This window comes from Acipenser ruthenus, chromosome 12 (assembly GCF_902713425.1).
Source record: "Acipenser ruthenus chromosome 12, fAciRut3.2 maternal haplotype, whole genome shotgun sequence".
NCBI lineage: Eukaryota > Metazoa > Chordata > Actinopteri > Acipenseriformes > Acipenseridae > Acipenser > Acipenser ruthenus.
In genome coordinates this window covers 11209791-11232820 of record NC_081200.1, presented here as the reverse complement: position 1 = coordinate 11232820, position 23030 = coordinate 11209791, and the positions used below count along the sequence as shown (strand labels likewise).

Genomic DNA, 23030 nt, shown 5'->3' with positions numbered 1-23030 from the left:
ATGCTTTTATATTATATTTTATATTAATTGCATTTGTTTTCCCAATTTTCAAACCATCTGAAAGCAACGTGTATTGTAGTACATTGTTAAGAAACAGGAATGGGTGCAGGAAAAGTACAAACAAATGATTTGCCCACTGTAGCAGATACAGTGTATGATTTTGTGTTTCAGCTGCAGTTGCTTGTCTGCTAATAAACTGACGTTGAAACCTGTATTCAGTGTTGCTGACAGTTTCATACAAGACCATTGTCATAATACAGTAATCCGCTCACATTAACTGACTCCATTTAGTAAAGTTATGAATAAGACAATAAAATATGGTATTAATGTAGCATTTATTAGGCAACATTATAATAAAATAATAAAGCTGTATGACGTTTAAAAACGCGTACTAATATTGTTTCATTAGCAGTGATGATAATAGCCTAAATACAAGTTATACTGCTAAACCTGTGTATCTTTAACAAACTTCTCTTCTGCTCTGCAATATTACTTCTATTTGTTCTTGATGTGTCTGGCGAGTTGTATTACGTTTATGTTTTAGCTGCGAGGAAAATGAATGAGAAACCGGGGTGCAACACTACCCCGGGGGACCGTGTCTTTTCTACAGTGATTAAAAATGAATAGTTGTTGGATTAAGAAAGAAAAAACAAACAAACAATGTACGTAGGGATGGGACGGTATAAAATTTGCAGGGTATGATGACCGTTAAATAAAACACAGTGGTAACCTTAAAATCACGGTATACAGTACATCGTGCAAGTTATAAAATAAAGGCTTAAAAAATGAAGAAAGACTAATGTAAGTCACTTAAATTACTGTAATTCACAAAAATAAAACCTACAAATCACACTTCCTTTCATGGAATGATTTAAACATTTGGTATTTTGTATTTTACTATGCCAAATAACTTGGTACTTTTCTTTTTTATAAAGACAATCAGAATTTAAAAAAACTAACAAACAAAACAAAAAAAACAACAAAGTTGTACACTCTCGGTTATACTACAACAGTATTAAGATCTATTATTTGTTCAAAATAACGGGTGCTGTAGTTTTCTTAAAACATTTAAAGTATAAAATTAAATAAATAAATACTTTGTTTAGCTGATGGTAAATAGAATGGGAAATGATCGGTCTTATTGCTTAAAACACAAACATAGGTTATTATTTAACAGCAGAGATTAGTTGTTTATTGTTTCAACCAGATAAATACAATTGCAAAAAAGAATGTATTTTAATACTAAAACGTGTTACTGGATTTATAACTACACATCACAACATTGCACAAGTAAGCTTCCAATGATTATTACACATGTGGTGTTTGTAAAAAAAAGATTTCTTCACTTACCTAAGAAAATTAGAATACTGTTATAACTTGTTTAAACAAAACTACGTTGATAATAAGTAGGCTATCCTGCTGCAGTCGCGGGTCTGTGCTCATTTTAATTGAGACATTGGTCGTGTTCTTAGATTAACGCAGTTCTTTACAGTGCTGCACAGAATTGCGGAGATGTGCGGTAGATGTCACTCAACACCCACAGAAATCTGTGCAGATTCTGCATAGCCCAGCGCAGCTTTGAAATGTTACTGCGGGAGGCTGGCTGCGGCTGTGAACCAAAGGGACGATGCAGAGATCATGAGTGACCTGTTCATCGTAATGCAAATAACCACTAAAACTACTGCTGCCTCCTTGCTAGTGGAGGTGAACGGCATTTTATCATTATGCAATGAAGACATGAACAGCCTTGTCAACGCTATATTAAATAAATAAATAAATAATATAAACAAACATAATTTATTAAGTCTGTGATAAGTAATATATAATTTTACAAAAAAGTTAATGTTAATCAATTACATTAAACTGACTGTTGATAATCCAGACAAAATACTGTATAGCACGTTGAAAATGTGTGCTGCGCTGCAAGGGTTGGAGAAGGCATTTCTCTAGAAGCTGCGTGTGACGTCGGTAAGATAGCAGCCAAGAGCAACCGGCGCAGCAAACTCTGGGTGATTGAAATGTGTATTATTATTATTATTATTATTATTATTTATTTCTTAGCAGACGCCCTTATCCAGGGCGACTTAAAATTGTTACAAGATATCACATTTTTCATTATTTCACATTATACAGATATCACATTATTTTTACATACAATTACCCATTTATACAGTTGGGTTTTTACTGGAGCAATCTAGGTAAAGTACCTTGCTCAAGGGTACAACAGCAGTGTCCCCCACTGGGGATTGAACCCACAACCCTCCGGTCAAGAGTCCAGAGCCCTAACCACTACTCCACACTGTATTCTGTGTCGTTGACAGTTTCCTTCAAAACCATTATCAAAATACAGTATCAGTTCAAAAAAAGATCTTCCTCAGACACTTTGCTAAGGCTGCAAGTACCATCGCTTGATTTAGAAGAAGCGTGTTTGCAGTTTAAAAAATGTGTTAACCGGTGTATAAAGGAATTCCGATAATTGCGGTGTAGAATAAAAGGAACGGTATTAATACCGTAATGTACCTAAACCGCGGTAAACCGAAAAACTGGTATACCGACCCATCCCTAAATGTACGTAATGTATTTTCATGAGTTTTCCATTCCAGACAGGTTGGAGGTGTATGTATGTGTATATATACTGTACTGTGCAAAAGTTTTAGGCAGGTGTGAAAAAATGCTGTAAAGTAAGAATGCTTTCAAAAATGGACATGTTAATAGATTATATTTATCAATTAACTAAATGCAAAGTGAGTGAACAGAAGAAAAATCTACATCAAATCCATATTTGGTGTGACCACCCTTTGCCTTCAAAACAGCATCAATTCTTCTAGGTACACTTGCACAAAGTCATGGATTTTGTAGGCATAGTCAGGTGTATGATTAAACAATTATACCAGACAGGTGCTAATGATCATCAATTCAATATATAGGTTGAAACACAATCATTAACTGAAACAGAAACAGCTGTGTAGGAGGAATAAAACTGGGTGAGGAACAGCCAAACTCAGCTAACAAGGTGAGGTTGCTGAAGACAGTTTACTGTCAAAAGTCATACACCATGGCAAGACTGAGCACAGCAACAAGACACAAGGTATTTATACTGCATCAGCAAGGTATCTCCCAGGCAGAAATTTCAAGGCAGACAGGGGTTTCCAGATGTGCTGTCCAAGCTCTTTTGAAGAAGCACAAAGAAACGGGCAACGTTGAGGACCGTAGACGCAGTGGTCGGCCAAGGAAACTTACTGCAGCAGATGAAAGACACATCATGCTTAGTTCCCTTCACAATCGGAAGATGTCCAGCAGTGCCATCAGCTCAGAATTGGCAGAAAACAGTGGGACCCTGGTACACCCATCTACTGTCCGGAGAAGTCTGGTCAGAAGTGGCCTTCATGGAAGACTTGCGGCCAAAAAGCCATACCTCCGACGTGGAAACAAGGCCAAGCGACTCAACTATGCACGAAAACACAGGAACTGGGGTGCAGAAAAATGGCAGCAGGTGCTCTGGACTGATGAGTCAAAATTTGAAATATTTGGCTGTAGCAGAAGGCAGTTTGTTCGCCGAAGGGCTGGAGAGCGGTACACGAATGAGTGTCTGCAGGCAACAGTGAAGCATGGTGGAGGTTCCTTGCAAGTTTGGGGCTGCATTTCTGCAAATGGAGTTGGGGATTTGGTCAGAATTAATGGTCTCCTCACTGCTGGGAAGTACAGGCAGATACTTATCCATCATGCAGTACCATCAGGGAGGCATCTGATTGGCCCCAAATTTATTCTGCAGCATGACAACGACCCCGAACATACAGCGAAAGTCATTAAGAACTATCTTCAGCGTAAAGAAGAACAAGGAGTCCTGGAAGTGATGGTATGGCCCCCACAGAGCCCTGATCTCAACATCATCGAGTCTGTCTGGGATTACATGAAGAGAGAGAAGCAACTGAGGCTGCCTAAATCCACAGAAGAACTGTGGTTAGTTCTCCAAGATGTTTGGGCCAACCTACCTGCCGAGTTCCTTCAAAAACTGTGTGCAAGTGTACCTAGAAGAATTGATGCTGTTTTGAAGGCAAAGGGTGGTCACACCAAATATTGATTTGATGTAGATTTTTCGTCTGTTCACTCACTTTGCATTTTGTTAATTGATAAATATAAACTATTAACATGTCTATTTTTGAAATCATTCTTACTTTACAGCATTTTTTTACACCTGCCTAAAACTTTTGCACAGTACTGTATATATGTATGTATGTATGTGTGTGTGTGTGTATATATATATATATATATATATATATATACACTTACTTCAATGGAAAGATTTCACACATTCTAAATATGGTTCAGCTAGAGGGATATAATCCCTGATATATGCCCTTAGAATCTTTGTAACCGCATCACAAAAACAAATCAAACAAGACCACTCCATCAGCTACTAACAAAATGTTGTTTTAAAGTAAAGTTTAACCTTTTTAATAAGATGTCAATTGAGGAATGGCTAAATCAAAACATCCCGGAAAATACGAGCACCTCTGAGATGTCTACAGTCGCTGTAAGTAGTACAGAGAGAAGTACTGTCGGACAAACTGAACTGGTTTCTTCATCAAGCTCTTCCGAAGAGCACACTGCTTCTGCTGTCCAAGTACTAGGCAACTTTCCCGGAAGCATTTTTAATAACTGCTCAATATCTGGAAATATTCAAATCAATTATTATTATTTATTATTACAATTGCACAATTTTTTTTCCCCGATCTTTGTCCTCAGTTTTATTTTCACGTAGCATTTTTAATAACTGCACTAAAAAAAAAAAAAATAAAAAAAAAAAATAATAATAATAAATATTTTTTTCACAATCTTTTGGTCTCTTTTCAAATAAAAGTATACAGTTTTAAAATTGCTGTTTTATACTTATAGAGAAGATCATTGTTATGGAGGACTATATTTATAGAACGTTCATTTTAGAGTGCTTATGTGGCAAGATACGTGGGAAAAAAAATGGAAAACCTAAAAATTCAGTTAATCAATAAGAATTAACGTTAACTATGCTGTAACATTGAAGTATATAAGCAATAAGACCCTCCACATCGGGCATTATAAGGCATTATACGACCGGTCATATAATGCCTGGTAATGCCCGATGTGGAGGGTCTTATTGCTTATATATATTTTTTGGGAAGGTTGGGTTACTGGAACTTTTTTTTTTTGTTTTTGCTGTCATGCTGCAGGATGCAAAACTCATGGAGGAACACAGCTTACAGGGCAACACAGACCTTGTTACATTAGCACTAGAAAAACAGCTCTGTAAAGACGACTTAAACCAAGGATCTGAGCTGTAAAAATGTACTGTACCAAGGATTAGACCCTGTCAGTGTCAAAGCCTCATATCTCAGAAATCATCTGAGGTAGTGACTTCATATTTTCCCTGCATGCTGAATGTGTTGATAGCATTGATGTTTGGCCTGTTATCGCTGCCATATGGTCAAATGACCCTGAAGTTAAAGCTGAATACAGACAGTACACCTTGAGTAACTGTCTTAATGTTTGGTACACAATTGTATTCTTTGATTACAAGTTGTATATTAGAAATTAACCCTTTCACTGCCACATGCCATTGCTTTGCCCCCTGCCCATACTAGTGACACAGACCAAATGCTTTGAAAAAATCTGACTGGTCTGCCATACTACATATAACATTTTTTAAAAATATGTTAATCAAATAGAATTACCTTTGTGTAGCAGAGAATCAAACATCAAGAATGATACATTTTTGTTTTCTAGGTTGTGGATAGGTACTTTAGTACCCTGTGCCACTGATGAACTTCTGAAGGGCACCCGGTTGCAATGTAAGTAAATGTAACATTAAAACTACTTTCATTTTATTTTATGTAAGGAAAAGATGTGTTTGCTATATAGATAGAGACTGAGCTAAAGTGTACAGTATGAGGAGTTTGTTAACTGCAGCTACAGTGTCGAAAACATATATCTTAGCTACTGTTCTTTTAATTTCTTGTAAGAATACAAAGCTGTAAAAATGAGGTGATCAGGTGCCCGTCAGATGGTTGTGAAATAGCCTGTTGTTCATCCCTGCAGAAACATTGAACGAAAGTACAAAGACAGAGATAATCATAAAATATAGCCTGAATGTGGTACACAGACCTTTTTCTGTTTGTGTTCAGTTGTCTGATACTCTGCATTAAACACAATACTGAAACGTTGTGTCTCATTTTATGATTTTATTTAAAGTTCTTCCACTGCATTCCAAAGTTAATTTTAATCTCCCAGTGTCCTGTAAAATTGGCGAGCAGTGAAGCGGAAAATATTAGGCAGAGAGTGGAAGTCTGAGGTGGGGGTGGGTTCAGTGAATAGTGCTTTGTAACACTACAGGGTGAAGGCCAGGAGCCAAATATTTGTTTCTGTATTTAAAACTAATACTTGGCTAGAGAAGGTGACCACCAAAATGAAAAGGTATATGAGCCCCAGTTAATTTATAGTAAGAAAAAAAAAAGAAAAAAAAATAATGCTTTGCTGCTTTAAATTTAAACAAATCTATTCAAATCTGATACAGATCTTCTGTAAATCAGCCCATATTGGGTTTGATTTATAGTGTAATATACTATGACTAAATGTGTTTTAAGCACACTTCTAAAACATCTGTGTTGTTTTTACCTAGATGGACTTAACTAAACAGCAGAGGAATATGTAGCAATTGAGAGTCTATTGATCATCACAGGAGTTCAGTAACTGTAAATCCTTATCAAACAGATACTGTAGCTTGACGCAGTCTTTTAAAATGCTATTGTTTTGGTCTTGTTGTGTATATAGCCATGTTTCAAAGACAATAGGTGAAGGTATTGTAGACGTGCACATAACTGGGATAAGAAATTAGCTTCCATAGAAAAGTTGTGCTGTTGTAAAGACATGTCAGACGTGAACTTAATAACCTTGCATATTACAATACCAGGGTGTCTTTTCAGAGTGAGGAGCTAGTTGCAACACTGGGATTTGGCAATGCTTTCAAGGTTACAGCCGATACAAAAGATAACCTTTGAAGTCATGTTGTTTTTGTAACCACCCAAATCACATTTGTTTAAACTGGGTCAAAGGTAGTTTTAGCATTTTTAGCATTAACTGTTTCAGCACTTTGTTCTTCCTTAAATTCATTGCTGTTCTATAGCATTCGTTTACTGACTAAACTTGTTCCTCCAAGTGCTTTTAAACATCCTGTGTAGGATCAGTGCTGAAGCAGGGAGTTGGGCCACTTTACACTTTCCAAGTCATTGAGGCTTACTGTACTTCTTTGGTATAATTCAAAGGAGTCATGGCAGGGTTTTCTTATTCCCAATACACAATGTATTATGATGGAAAAACATCCTTTATTTTATTTAAAGCTGTTGCTAACATGATGAATTATTTTGTGAAGTTACTTTCTTACTGTATTTTGCAAACTGCATCTGTCTATTGCGAGTGCTTCAGTCAAATATTAACATCTGCATAAAAAACACTGCTGTTGTACCCTTGAGCAAGGTACTTTACCTAGATTGCTCCAGTAAAAAAAAACCCAGCTGTATAAATGGGTAATTGTATGTAAAAAGAATGTGATATCTTGTAATAATTGTAAGTTGCCCTGGATAAGGGCGTCTGCTAAGAAATAAATAATAATAATAAGTGTCAATCAATAAATCCTGTCCAGTTTTCTTTTTGAAATTGAAACAAGCTTATAATCACGTCAGGAACCTGGACCGATACACATAACTTGGATTTAAGTGCAGGGTAAAAGTACACAAAATAGACAGTTTTCACGGTGAAGAATGAATTTCATGACCCGTGTCACGTTTTTCACGGCCGTGAAATAGGTAGGGCCTTAGTAATGTACTGTGTAAGTGTAAGCGAATTCACGTGGGTGAAATGCTTCTCTGAGCACTCCAGTATTTGACGCATTTTTGGTTGCGACGTGGCATGTAGATTGATTAGGCCTATACATGTATGAAGGAGATAGTCTACATATCTTGGTTGCAATGTGGGCAGTAAGTCAGTGTGGCAAAGTGCCCCGCCCCTGTGTGCATTTGTGTGTTCTGTGTTGTATATATGCGTGCGTATGTTAATGTTGGTGTATAGATTGGTACACGGGATATAAACGGGTCTGTGTTTCACGTGTGTTTAAAGTGTATAATTATATTTAGGCACGAGGATGGCACATCACTTCACGTGCAGATAAAATGTGTATAATGTGTGGCACGGGGTTGCACGTAATGAATTCACGTGCTGGGATTCAAGTGAGTAATTAATTAGTAATTGAATCCCAGCACAACAGTATATATAGATGCACAGTTTCACTCAGTCGTGGTTAGGTGTTCGGAAGAGGAGAACGGGAGAGAGAGAGAGAGAGAGAGAGAGAGAGGAGAGTTAAGTTAAGTTAAAGATCGTAAAAGTGAAGATAAGTGTGTGTACTCACCGTGTTTGTTTGTCTCCGAGCACCGTTTGTGTTTAGTGCGTTTTGTTTGTCTTTTTACTTTGGCGTATAGTGCCGTGTCCCGTGTTTTGTGCTGTTTTCAACCCTTTTATTTGTTAATAAACGCTGAGTGCAGCCATTGCACTCAGCTCATCATCAACCACTGTCTTTGTTTTGAATTCCTGTCTGGTCTGACGCCACCCACTCTGGCCGTCTTTGTGACACGTGGTGTCAGAAGTGGGATAGCCGCGCCTCCAAGCGTCAGACCAGGAGGGGTATGGATTAAAAAAAAAAAAAAAAAAAAAAAAAAAAAAATTACAAATATTGTTTTGGGGGAAAAAAACAAAACAAAACAAAAAAATCAATGGCAGAAGACGCCATCAAACTGCGGGGCTGGTTCCTGGAGAATGCTGGGCTGGAGGCCCAGTCTCTGCCCATGGTCGTCCGGGCCCTGTGGATGATGGACAGTGAGAGATGGGAGGCCTTTCAGGAGGAACACACCCCAAACACCTTGGAGGAAGGTGTGGAGTTTGTCCTCAGCTACCTGGAGGCAACCATCAACGGAACAGCAGCCCAGGTAGCAGGACCACCAGCAGAGGGTGAGTACCTGCTGTCCCCATCTCCACCAGCAGAGGGTGAGTACCTGCTGTCCCCATCTCCACCAGCAGAGGGTGAATGCCTGCTGGTTTTGCCTCCACAGCCTGAGTGGGAGGAGCCCGAACGTCCTACGCCTGAGTGGGAGGAGCCCGAACGTCCTACGCCTGAGTGGGAGGAGCCCGAACGTCCTACGCCTGAGTGGGAGGAGCCCGAACGTCCTACGCCTGAGTGGGAGGAGCCCGAACGTCCTACGCCTGAGTGGGAGGAGCCCGAACGTCCTACGCCTGAGTGGGAGGAGCCCGAACGTCCTACGCCTGAGTGGGAGGAGCCCGAACGTCCTACGCCTGAGTGGGAGGAGCCCGAACGTCCACAGCCTGAGTGGGAGGAGCCCGAACGTCCACAGCCCAACAGGGAGGAGTCGGGGCGTCCACAGCCCAACAGGGAGGAGTCGGGGCGTCCACAGCCCAACATGGAGGAGTCGGGGCGTCCACAGCCCAAAAGGGAGGAGTCGGTGCGTCCACAGCCCAAAGGGAGGCAAGTCGGGGCTTCCACAGCCCTGGGACCCAAGCCACCAGCAGAGGGAAAATGCCTGCTGGTTCAGTCCCAAGAGCCAGAAGGGGAGGAGTTACAGGCTCAACCCCCTGAAAATTTTTGGGGGGGAGAAGGGCAGGATGCTGGTGTCCCCCAGCAGCCTCTCGCTATGCTGCTGAAGGCAGCACGGCGCGCACATGCCCAGCCGCCACAGCAGAGGGAGCCAGCACCGCCAGGAGCAGAGGAGCAGGAGCTGCCTCTGCCTCCGCCACCACCACCGCAAGGAGCAGAGGAGCAGGAGCTGCCTCTGCCTCCGCCACCACCACCGCAAGGAGCAGAGGAGCAGGAGCTGCCTCTGCCTCCGCCACCACCACCGCAAGGAGCAGAGGAGCAGTAGCTGCCTCTGCCTCCGCCACCACCACCGCAAGGAGCAGAGGAGCTGGAGCTGCCTCTGCCTCCACCACCGCCAGGAGCAGAGGAGCTGGAGCTGCCTCTGCCTCCACCACCGCCAGGAGCAGAGGAGCTGGAGCTGCCTCTGCCTCCGCCACCGCCTGGAGCAGAGGAGCTGGAGCTGCCTCTGCTGCCCGTACCTCCGCAGGGAGTACGGTGGCCGGAGCCCCAGAAAGGGGAGCTGCCGGCCACGAAGAAGGGGGATGAGGTCTGGAGACCACTTTCCCCAGCAGCAGTTTCGCTGCAGGAGTTCTTGTGGCCGGAGCCCCACAGGAGGGAGCTGCCGGCTATGAAGAAGGGGGAGGTCGGGGGACCACCTGCCCCCGCAGCTTTTTCGCTGCAGGACGGGACCAGCATGCTGTCAGCCGTGCCACTACCGGCAGGGGAGCTGACAGCATGTCCAGCCATGGGCCCACTAAAGCCTCCCTTCCCAGCCCGAGACTTTGGCCTGGACTGCTGGGTATTTAAGGGGGGAGGTGGCCGTTGAGGCCATGTGTGCTGCGCACAAGGGGGGGTATATGTGGCAAAGTGCCCCGCCCCTGTGTGCATTTGTGTGTTCTGTGTTGTATATATGCGTGCGTATGTTAATGTTGGTGTATAGATTGGTACACGGGATATAAACGGGTCTGTGTTTCACGTGTGTTTAAAGTGTATAATTATATTTAGGCACGAGGATGGCACATCACTTCACGTGCAGATAAAAGTTAAAGATCGTAAAAGTGAAGATAAGTGTGTGTACTCACCGTGTTTGTTTGTCTCCGAGCACCGTTTGTGTTCAGTGCGTTTTGTTTGTCTTTTTACTTTGGCGTATAGTGCCGTGTCCCGTGTTTTGTGCTGTTTTCAACCCTTTTATTTGTTAATAAACGCTGAGTGCAGCCATTGCACTCAGCTCATCATCAACCACTGTCTTTGTTTTGAATTCCTGTCTGGTCTGACGCCACCCACTCTGGCCGTCTTTGTGACAGTCAGTTAATAAAAATTCCACATACATGTATGAAAGAGATTTTATACATATTCAAGAATGGAGACGCAAAATAAAATTATCAACTGGAGTTGTCCCTGTCGGAGTTGTCAAGTTCTATTGCAGGAAAGGGTAGGCTACCTCTGATGTAGTGTTCTGCGATACCTGATTTAGGCTACCTCGATACGATACCCTGCATAAGATCACGATATTCGATATTATCACGATTCTTTGAATTTTATGTCCATTACATGTTAAATGGCTGTCAAATAAAAATGTTCACAAGTACAAAGTGTGGTAGAGGCTAAAACTCACTTAATGCTACAGCATGGTGGAATGCTTGCTTTTTAATTTTATTTTCTGTTGAAACAAGTTCTCTTTTTATATAAGAAATACAGAAAATAGTGTAATCAAAGTCATTGCCACCAACTATTAAATACAACTGTAAAGAAAGCTTAGTATAAGAGACATTATTTTCTGTATATATTGTGTTTCAATATATATATATATATATATATATATATATGAGAGAGAGAATCATTACTTCAAATTAATTTTATAAAATAAGTTGAGCTGATGAAAAAAGCATTTCTGGCAAAGAACTTCTGATACTGTAGTACTGAAAACACTGATAACTATTAGAACATAATATTATGTTTCATCTTATTCAAGCCAAACGTCTCCTTCAAAACAACATTGCAGTGCACTATAAACATAGGAAATGTTACGCAATTTTATTCAGACCATCATGCGAGCGTGGATGTTAATTTTGCTAAGAAAATAAATTAGACAAAAGACTTTTACAACTATAGATTAGAGCACATCGTTTACCTGCTGAATCGCGTATGCACGCCTTGAACTATATATGGGGGGGTGGTGGACGGGGGGACGGGACTATGCAGCCTATGTACTGTGTACTGTACTGTATGTTTTTGTGCTGAACTTGCAACAATCAGACGTCCGTTTCCAGCATGAAAGCTAATTGTTTTACACACACAAAAAAAATGTTTTACGACAAAATCCAAGGAATATATAAAGTGTTAACCATTTTTAACATGGAGTCGTTTTAATGACACGTCTGCAAAATATATTTTTGCATCTTGGTGAACTAACGAACGGCATTTTGATCCGCTTTTAGTGCGTTCCTATGTTCTCTTTACACAGTGCTTTTTTTATTGTACTATTTCAACTTCTTACACACACACACACACACACACACACACACACACACACACACACACACACACACATATATAAATACTAATTGGGTGCATTATTTACATTTTTAAGACGAGATGTAATTCACAGAATCTCAATAATATGTAAAACAAAATAACTACAGTAAAAGTAGAACTATTTTCACTGTAACTAACTTACATGCTGTCGCTTCACTTCAACAAAGAGATTGGGGTGGCGATCTGATAAATGCTTAAATAAATTGGTGGTGTTTCCTCCCTTGTTTTTTACTTCTTTCAAACACCTCCTACATTTTGGATGTCCACCTTCAACTGGATTGCCGCTTTCATTTAATGGATAACCAAAATAGTTCCACACTACAGTGGAATTGGCTTTAGAAACCAGCTGTTCTCCCGCGTCCGCCATGTTGATACTTGGACAGTACTGTAATTAAATTTTCAGAGAACGCGCAGCGCAGGAAAGTTAGTTTCTTCCGGTATATGCAAAAAAGTTCATATCGTTTTTAAAGCACACAATTAAAGTGTTGTTTTGAAGTCTCAAAAAAAAAAATAGCCAGACCGAAAAACACGATATATCACCAAAAAAAAGACGGGATCGAAAAAAAACGATATATCGATTTTTTTTTTTTAACCCGATATTAGGTATCATATAATTTTTGTATCATGATATTTCGATATACCGAAATACCGCAGAACACTACTCTGATGTACTGTTTGGAAAAATGACAATATAGTTGTAGTCACTGAAGATGATGCAAATCTAAGTGGCAATGCAAAGTCATGTAAAGTTTTGATTAAAATATGACAGCAAAAAGTGAAACGCATCTGCAGCCGCATCACACTGGAAGGGATTGCTGCTTTCGCTGGCAGAAGCTGGGCCACGTAATTCATAAATTGTAAACCAACAGCAAATTTAAAAAAAAAAAAAAAAAAAAAAGAGACATCAAATTATTTCCGTGTGAATAGGCCATAATGTTAATGTAGTTTTCAAACCTTGTTTTTTTCTCCTTTGGACAGTGGAGTTGATTTTTTTATTTATTTTTTTTTTTTCCCCTCAATTTACCATTATGTTTACACTGGAAATTTGTCAAATTTTACACAAAACAAGGCAAAGGCTAGTGACGGCAGGAATATTGAAAATTGGAGAGTGCTATATTTAAATGCCAATGTATTTATCAAATGTGTTTTAAAACATCAGGATTTGTTTCAATTAGTTTTTCGGACTTATTGTTCCTTCAAACTGTTAGTGTGAGGGAATTTTTTTTTTTTTTAAAGCATTTTAACTCGATAATGATCGATAATCGTTGTTAGAATTTGCATGATATTCTATGTCCACGTCATGGTTCGATTTACAACACTACAAATTACTGATGCTTCACGTGCTACAATCTCAAAAGTAATGGCACTTGTTATAACAATGTTATGGCATTTTTTTAAATAACAGGAGTGCAGTGTTGAAATAACTTCATTTAACTTAAATTTAAAATTGAGATGCTGAACTGATATTCATGAAAGAATGAACATGATGTATTGGTGAAACTGTAACAATAATTACAACAACACTAATGAAACCATCCCTTTTTGTCTTAATCTCATGCAACGGAACATCACATCAATACTTTGTTAGTAACTGTTTAATTATTTCTGCAACTATTATTTCCCTTAGTTTTGGTTCAGGTGGTAGTTTTATGCAATACATACAGTAGGCTTATGTAAAATGCTGCTCATGTATAATATATAAGTTTGCTTTCCACTTTTTTGTAAGAATAAAGGTCATAACCTTCTGTACACAAACTGTGCAGGAAATATATCCAAGTACCGTCTGAGAATCCACTCAGTCCATTAATGACAACTTCTGACTTCTGGCATGTTCTGTTGGAAATCTTAGGGGAAAAAGGGTGTTTTTTTTTTTTTTTTTTTGAGGATATTATGGGTTACACATTTAGCTGGTGCTAGCATGACAAAGACGACTTGGATCATCTGACGCGATTCTATGACCGACCTGCCCTAGTGACACTCCTTTCTAGTTTTCCCACTTTATGGCACAGCATAAATATAAGACTGAACTTAATTAAAATTTAACTACAGTACAGTATTTTCAACTTGTCTTAACTGGTAGTAGGATAATCAACTTGGATTAAAAAAAATACAATAAATGCTGTATACATCTGTAAACCTCAGACCTAAACAGGAAGACTGTATCAAGCGTTATTGAATGCTGTTGATTTCCTGAATGTATTAATTACTAATACATTGGCTGTGGAAGTATTCACAAAAGTTAAATATTCAGATTATGGAAAGGAGCACAGTTATTAACTCAGTTGAAAAAAAACAAAAACAAACATCAGACAGCATTTCAGGACTGTAATTCAGAGGTACTGAAAACTGAGAAAATGGCAAAATCAGGAGAAACTGAAAGTAAATTTTCAACTATCACAAAACCTGTTTCTAGCAATAGTGTAGGCTATGTCTAATATAAAGAAAATACATTGCACATTAATTTTTATATTAATGTATCAATGTGCAGCCTCCTATTTTTTCCAAACTTAACCCAAGTTAATTAAGAAAGAAATAAACAATAATGGGGGGACACAATAACTTTTGTCTTTCAAAAAATAAATTATATCCATGTTCTCTGAAATATAGAATATAGATAACTGCTTATATATTTGTAATAGATATTGATCATGACTTCAATGGAAGTTATTAACATAATCTGGGAATAGCATATCAAACCTGTCTGCCATTCCATCTGTGTTGCATTTATTGTACATTTTACACGTGCAAACAGTGATTTTTACTGTAGGTCATGGTACTGTTTTTTTGTTTTTGTTGTTGGTTCTAATTTTGTTCCAGCCTTGTTGGGGATGCTGCAGGTCAGGGCTACTCAACCTGCTGTCCCTCCTGTTTTTTGTTCCAGCTGTACCCTAAATTACTTAATTGGACCAATTAAGGGCTTATTAGAAGCTTAATTGGTCCAATTAATCAATTTAGTGTATAGTTAGAACAAAAACCATGAGGGAAAGTCTGCGTGCAGCTGAGCGAAACCTGAAGCTGAGCGGAGGCGGGTTATTAATGTTGATAATCTCATCAGGGCGACAGTGAAATTTCACCTGCTCTGGACGGTTTAAAATCCAGTATGGACTATAAGAGTCACGCTGTGTGTAAACTGTGTAAGGCTCGAATTTGCAGGGCTCCAGACTAGAACTAAAATGGTTGCAAATGCACCTGTAACACAAAAATGCTGCCTCTCCCTTTTAAAAACATGTGTCAGTATTTATGAATGCCCTATGACGTCGGTCTGTAAGGGAATATCACACGTTTTAATAAATTGAAGTCCGAGAAGGACGGTAACAAATACACTAATACAAATAATAACAATTTCTTCGAATACAAATGCTTGTAAGCGCAGATAGGTGCTGTATTAATACCAGCAGAATACAGTAACCCCAGTTTCATGCAACGGTTGTGATGGTGACCAAACGTGTTCGAGAGTTGTGTAAACATTTAGTATTTAATATCATAAATAGCTGAACCAACTCACTACAATTTTAAACTTGTTTTTACTGAAAAATAACCATAATGTTGTCAGATCAGGATTTCACAAACACTAAACATGGGAGGTGCAACATGCTATTTCCCATGTTACAACTGTCTAGAAAAAGTATTAATCTTGAGATTGAAAAGGCGCTATTAAATGTAGGTTGTATTGTTAGCAATTATTTTTTGCATCATTCTCTCTCTCTCGTTGATTTTTGTCGGCATGTTCAATTATTTTTTGCATCTTTCTCTCTCGTTGATTTTTGTCGGTATGTCTTCTATTTTTACATCTAGAGAAGTGCTTACCCAATTGTGATGAAACATTTTTTGCTTACAGGATACCTGCCTTCAGGAAACCATGGACATTTCAATTAATTTGGCTCAAAAGCAAAATTACAGGATTAATGTTAAACCTGTATGGATTATTCTGTCAGTTTAGCAGTCAGGAAAGCCTTGTTAAACCCTGTCCAGTTGCCATCCTGTTTGTCACGAGTGCTAATCTGATTTAGGCTCTTGAACAGTGGAATTTGTAACAGTTAATTTGTGATGACATCAAATCTATAGGTTTTCTGTGGTCTGCTGATTCTCTTTAGTACAGACTGATACAGTGAAACTGTTGTTAAATTAAAAGCCCCCAACATGATTAGTTATCCCAAAGTCATCATTTTGTCCGAGTGTAAACAAGCACTAACAAAACTAACAAAAACATTTACTTTTATTCTAATTTTGCTGATTTTGTTTTGGGAATACCACACTATTCCAGTAATTACGCTGTCATTGAGAAAATCGAGTTGTCTTGTGCATATTTGCTAGCTCTCAGAAAAAGCCATTGGAGCTGTTACATAATATTTCATTAAACTGATGTGCTGTATGGGTCTCTCTCAAAGCTAACAATGATGTTTATGAAAAAAGACCATTAATCCAGTGCTTGAGATTTAATTAAATCTACAGGCAGAGGCTTTTGGGGCCTGGGAACTTCACTTTTTAATCAACACTCTTTCATTTTGTAGTCTTTTGATAAGATTAGGATTAACAAGGCCCCTTTACTTTTTGATGCCCCTGTTTGGTACAATATGCATTTAGAGAAAGCTATTTGTCCTAAAGTAAACAACAATACACGTTTTATATTTGTTGGTTTTGAATTATTATTTTTTTTATCTGAGAAGACAAATATTGAATTATTATTTTTTTTAACTGAGAAGACAAAAATATAGTTATTTTAGTAACTATACTAAGATAAGTTACATTAACTTTGACTGCTATTGTAAAATTCTGTTAAATTGTTACTTGATATGATACAGAGCAACTGAACTGCATTACATTTTCTGAAAGCTTTATAAACACTCATTTAGTTGTTTGATAAAACCTACTGTAGGCTACTTGAGCAACAGCTTCCTTTTATCTAAGGTAACGAAAGTGGGATGTAGTAAGCAGCATTTCTTGCTTAAAGGCCACGGCACACTAGAACGACCTGATAAGACACGACACGATTTCGTAGTGTCGATGTCTCGTTGGCGCTCGTCCGTATCTTATCTTAATGTGCGGTGGCCTTAACTGTTTCTAATTTATACTTTTAGTTCTGTGAACTTTAGTAATATGAAGTTCACTTTAAGAGGTATGTCGGTGAAAAAATATGTTTGAAAACTATAAACCTTTATTACTATACTGAATCAGAATGTATGTGTGTGTAAAGATAGCATTAAAGCTGTGATTTTAAAGATTAGAATTGTTGAAGCTTGTGCTTTTCTAAATGGTTTGCAGATACTGTAGAGAATTGCTTTGTGTTACTTTGAGCACTGAACCGGGACAATTGCAACATACCAGGTTAAACTTTTGTGACCTTGACAGTGTAAACCACAAACTTTCATCATGGTTGTGTGCAGTGTTAATGCAAGATTTAAGTGGAATTCCAGTAAGTAAAGCACATGTAGTGACAGTCAGCATCCTGTTGACTGTTGTAAAGTATTTAACAATACATTTTCTCTTTCTTTACCAACCCATATGGTTGGGTTCCATTTAATAAAAATAAATGTATACAGTTGGCCCCGCTTTATCGGGACGCCTCGGGAGAAGTAAAAATATCCTGACTAAGTGGATATTTATTATGTAGCCATAACAAAACAATGGCTGAATAAAGCGCAACGGAAGAGAGCTCCAATACATTCAATGTTTATTTGTTTTAATGGTTTTTATACGATATACTACTCAAGGAGAGGCTGAAAATGCATCAAAAGCTTTAGTTAACATGTTTTTTATTGAAATGGTTATATATTGATTTGCATTACAGTTCCCCTTTAAATGACATAAATAGCATTGGGAAGAACCGTCTCCAGAGTTGTATCCCATTTAAGCAGAAATCCCAATTTTTTTTGTTCGTGCTTGATTAGTCCATTAACTATTCAAAATGCATTCAGTAGTTTTGTATTAAACTCTGCATTTTTAAAGTATAGAATACAAAAAAATGCTTTAAGGTTAAGAACTTTGTTTTTTAGTTTCTTGCAGTCAGGCTACTAAAAGCTGTTCACATGGCTACATATTTATCTTAAACTGAGAAACATTTCAAAGAACTGTGAAGAATCTAGTCACACAAGATTTGCTAGATCTGTTTTCCATCTGATTTACTTTTCTGTTGTTTACCTGGATATATCTGCTTTAACCCTTTGCGGTCCATTGTCGGACTGGGTCCGACATTGCAATTATTCCTCACAGGTCCTTTGTCGGACTGGGTCCGACATCATTATAGCAACGCAATAAACGGGTGTTTAGTCGTTTTTTCTCCGGAAAAAGCCGAGAAAACCATTCAATTGCCGAGTGGGAGCGACAGGAGCCGAGACAAGTCGGGGAAAAAAAAAAAAAAAAAAAAAAAGGCGTATTTCATGAATAGTCATACATGGTATCAAAATACTTTTAAACAGCGCGTATAAAATTAACTGCGCGTGTGAAAATAAATTAGACCTGGCGTGCCTGACGCGCGATTAATAAATGGACCGCAAAGGGTTAAGTGTCAAAACATGGTTTCCTCAATGGAGTATTCCTATATAAGTCATCAGGAATGTAATTTACTCATCTTACATTACCCTTTTTAACCATTATGTTCTAAATTAATTATATAATATTTCTGTAAATATTATTACATTACATTATTCTAAGATATCATACATTATTGGCATTTTTAAATGCTTAGTCACTAACAGGCTATCATTGCTTGTTTATGCCAGCACTGTTTCTGGAGCGATTGAGACCGAAGTCGATTACCATTTCTTTATGTTTCAGCCAATCAATAAAATGTTTTTTTTTTTTTTTAATGGAGCTTTTGCTTCTTGTATTCTTAGCCACTTGTCTACTGTTATGCCTCTGAATTTTTTTTTTTAAACTTTAAGACCTCTAACAACAATGTGTACATTTATTGCGAGTTTAATATGTTCTGTATTGATAATATATTAATTTAACTGTGCTTCGGCAAAAATAAGTTCCGCACTGTAAAAAATCCTCAACCGCTAATCAGCTTGCAGCATCCAAACCTTCCGTTTGATAAATAAAGATTATAGCTGGAGATTTGCAGCACCGACTGTGATGGGACCTCATGAGTGTATTGTAACTTCACAGAAAAATCAATTTCTGCAGTAATTATCAATTTAAAAATAAAACAATCTTTTTTTTTCCCCTCTCAGTAAATTCATGTTAATGAAAAGTAAACTAGAACCGTAATAAAAAAAATAAATAAAAACATTTTATTGATTGGCTGAAACATAAAGAAATGGTAATCGACTTCGGTCTCAATCGCTCCAGAAACAGTGCTGGCATAAACGAGCAATGATAGCCTGTTAGTGACTAAGCATAGAACCGTTCTTTAAAACTCTTTGCTCACAGAAACAGGCCCCCTCATCACATTAAAACAAACAAAGGTAAGTCTACGGTTATTATTATGGTGATTTTTTTTTTTTTATGTGCTTATTTTTCAGTCAGCTATACTGTTTATTGTGTGGTCCGCCGAGATGATGATGAAAAAAAAAAATAATAATCAGGTGGTCCTAACAAAAAAGTTTGAGAACCACTGCTCCCGAACATTCCATTCATGGTTTGCCTTGTACTGCACTGTGTGGTCAAGTTGACACTGTTGGAAACAGACAGGTCAACTGAGGTGACGCTTTAATCCGGATCATTGGGGACTAACAGGAATTTGGACCAAGGTACCCCTTTTGTTGTACAGTGTTTTACAAGGACTTTTTGAAATGATACACTATCGTGTTAAAGCGTTCCAAAATCGCATTTTAATAACTACTAAAATGTTATTAACATGAGTTGATATTTGCACTATGGCTTTTGTGTTTCAGTTCATTTACTGCTACTCTAGCCAGCAGCTGGGAGCTCTTGTATCAGTGCTCTCACAGCAATACCTGATTCAGGCTATGTCCTCTATGGGATCTTTCCTTGATGCTTAAATTAAACAGCAGAATTGTCTCAATGCACGACACCATCATTAAAAAGCTGTTAGTCAAATATTAGCATATCATCTTATGCAACTGTATCTTTTTTAAAAGTTGCAGCAGGTGTAACAATACGTTATTGCTTTCAGACCCAGAATGTTTTAATTTCTTCCAAGATAAAAATTATTGGGCATGAAGCGGACAAGTTATTTATTTTGTTGCGTTTCAATACTATCCCTAATACATAAAACATGTATTCACGTATTGCAGGGATTTTTTATTTCTGTGTGAAGAAAACCGTATAGCTGGTCTGGTTCATCTAGCAAGACACTTGGATCATTGTGATGTTAGAGGTGTAATTGGTGGGTAGATTGGTGGCAGCTTGGGAATGCTAACTTTGATTTATAAAATGATCAAAGCAGAATAAATATAGACATATGTTTGACTTGAATGATTACCATTATGTTTTAACAGTTGTTTTTTTCAGGAACGGAGATCAGTTCAAATTGTAAAAGTGTGATTTTTAAATAGTTTTAACATTGATAACTTGAATCTCTCTCTCTCTCTCTCTCTCTCTCTCTCTCTCTCTCTCTCTCTCTCTATATATATATATATATATATATATATATATATATATATATATATATAATATAAAAAAATATATAAAGCATATGGTATTTTGTAAATGCACTTTGGAATAAAGAACAGATTTTTGGATAGCTAAAGCATTGCATTTAATAACTGTTGTAGAAGCGGTAGTTTGAATTCTTCTAAATTAGTAACCCTCATCTCTGTGTTTATATTGTAGTGCCCTCATCTGGTTGTATATTACATAACTGCACTTTGAGCTTATAGATTTGTGCTATGTTATAGGGTCTTTTTGGGCTTCTTGGGCTTTTTGGACTTCTTGCATAATAACATTGATTTGTAAGCTCTAATGTCAGTGTTTCTGATTTTGTATGGTGGGGGGGTCACCTGATACCAAAGATACATAGATTTTTGGTAAGATTTTATAGTGTCTTAGACAGTTAACACATTATAAGAGTTAACAATGTTACATTCGAAATAACCACCATCAGCAGTGTTCATGTAGACTAATTGACCTCTGGTCTGGGGAACATCGCTTTGTCAGAGTCATTTTGGGAGAAAAAAATTGACAAAAAACTATATGGGGCTGTTACGATTAAATCGAAAATCGATTTTTCAATCGATTCCATTCCTCATTATATACATTGATATAAATACTGGATAATCGATTCAATAATTACATTTTTCTAACATGCATAGTTAATAACATCATTTAAGTTTATCAACGAAACTGCATCGAACGCTCTGCTATTTACCGTATTTCTGCTGGACAAGTTGTGGGCGTGCTCTTCTTTTCCTGCTCATGTTAACTAGCATCTGATTTGCTGGGCCCATCCTACCAGCGAATCAGTTTTGAAAATGCTATGTAAGTTCGCACCTCTGTGTATTCAATGTAAACAAAACAAAAAAAAAGTGTGCTGCCTCTCCTCACGGCTAGATGGCATTACTCCAGTCGTAGCATTGTATTTTAAGGAAAGGAGATCAGGCCATTTAGTTTAAAAATCTGTCTGAAACTTGCACCTGTCAGTAACTTGTTTTGTAGAAACTTAAATATCAGATCAGTGTTTTTATTACACTATCCTTTTATTCACGGTAAATCATTCAAAACATGCAATCCACAGATTTTTTCTTTTAGTTATTTATTTTTCCCTAAAATGTTTTGAGTGTACAGATTTCATTTTCTTGTTATACAGACATCATCTGTGTGGTTGTGCTAGAGGTAAAGTCAGTTTTTAAAACCACACTCTGGGACTAAGTGTGTATACATACTGTTGTATTAAGAGGTAGAAAAATAGCAGCATGTGTCTTGCTGAAATATAAACATGACAATATTTTTTCCTTTTATCTGCAGGCTTGTGTCCTCTGTGGTGACCTCATGGTTTAAGCAGGAGTAAAGATGAGTATAAGCAGTGATGAGGTCAACTTCTTGGTGTACAGATATCTACAGGAGTCAGGTATGTTTACACACTGCTTCATTGCTTTTTTGTGAACTGTATTAACTGTTGTCAGTATGTTTGCTATGAGATCCCTCCTTCCTCATCAGCTTTATTACTTTTCCATTTTGCTATTTCTTTGTTTTTTATTGAAAAAAAAAAAAAACTGGTGCCAATGTATGACCTTTATATTAATATTCAGGGTGGTACAGTAAATGTCACACTTGATGGTTACTATATGAAGAGAACATAAATTTACATTTTCTGAAATGATGTTGCCACAGTTTGGAAACCTCTGTCCATCAGTGTTGCCTAGAGCACATTTAAATTAGCTGGCAATGTTTATTGGCTACCTGTAGCAGGTGTAATATTTTAACTGTTTTAATGTCATAAGGGGATTATTACAAAAAGAAAATATATATATATAATTACTGTTAAGATTAATAGGAAAAGTACTATGTAAAAGCCAATATTTAATACTGGGTTTTTATAATGTTTCTGCCAGGGTTCTCCCATTCAGCATTCACTTTTGGTATTGAGAGCCACATCAGTCAGTCCAATATAAATGGTGCCCTAGTGCCCCCTGCTGCTCTCATTTCTATCATACAGAAAGGCTTGCAGTATGTAGAAGCAGAAGTCAGCATCAATGAGGTAAGAACGAACACTTCTTAAAGGTATATTTGTTTTCACTTTGTCTTTTGTCTAACTATAATCTGATTTTGGTTTATTTTTTAATGAAAAGCCTGTTACAAAACTGAAGACAAATGTACTGCAGGGATCAATTAACTTATTATATTTCACAAACAGTAGGACGTTATCAGGCTGATTATTCTCAGTTTCTTTGTTCTGTAGTCTGTTTTTAACCCCCCCCCCCCC

General features: G+C 37.7%; 1 protein-coding gene across 4 annotated transcripts in view; it reads left to right on the top strand.

Annotated features, from left to right (window-relative positions):
* LOC117417136 (F-box-like/WD repeat-containing protein TBL1XR1) overlaps positions 1–23030 on the top strand; it is a 69879-nt gene that overhangs the window by 38244 nt on the left and 8605 nt on the right. The window contains exons 2-4 of one of the 4 annotated variants that reach the window (XM_059034530.1): positions 5761–5825; positions 22073–22175; positions 22660–22805. In XM_059034530.1, the coding sequence (XP_058890513.1) occupies positions 22118–22175; positions 22660–22805 (204 nt within the window). In that variant the 5' untranslated portion in view covers positions 5761–5825; positions 22073–22117. The remainder of the gene's footprint in view (positions 1–5760; positions 5826–22072; positions 22176–22659; positions 22806–23030) is intronic. The other 3 variants (XM_059034532.1, XM_059034531.1, XM_059034533.1) reach the window with 3 other exon arrangements.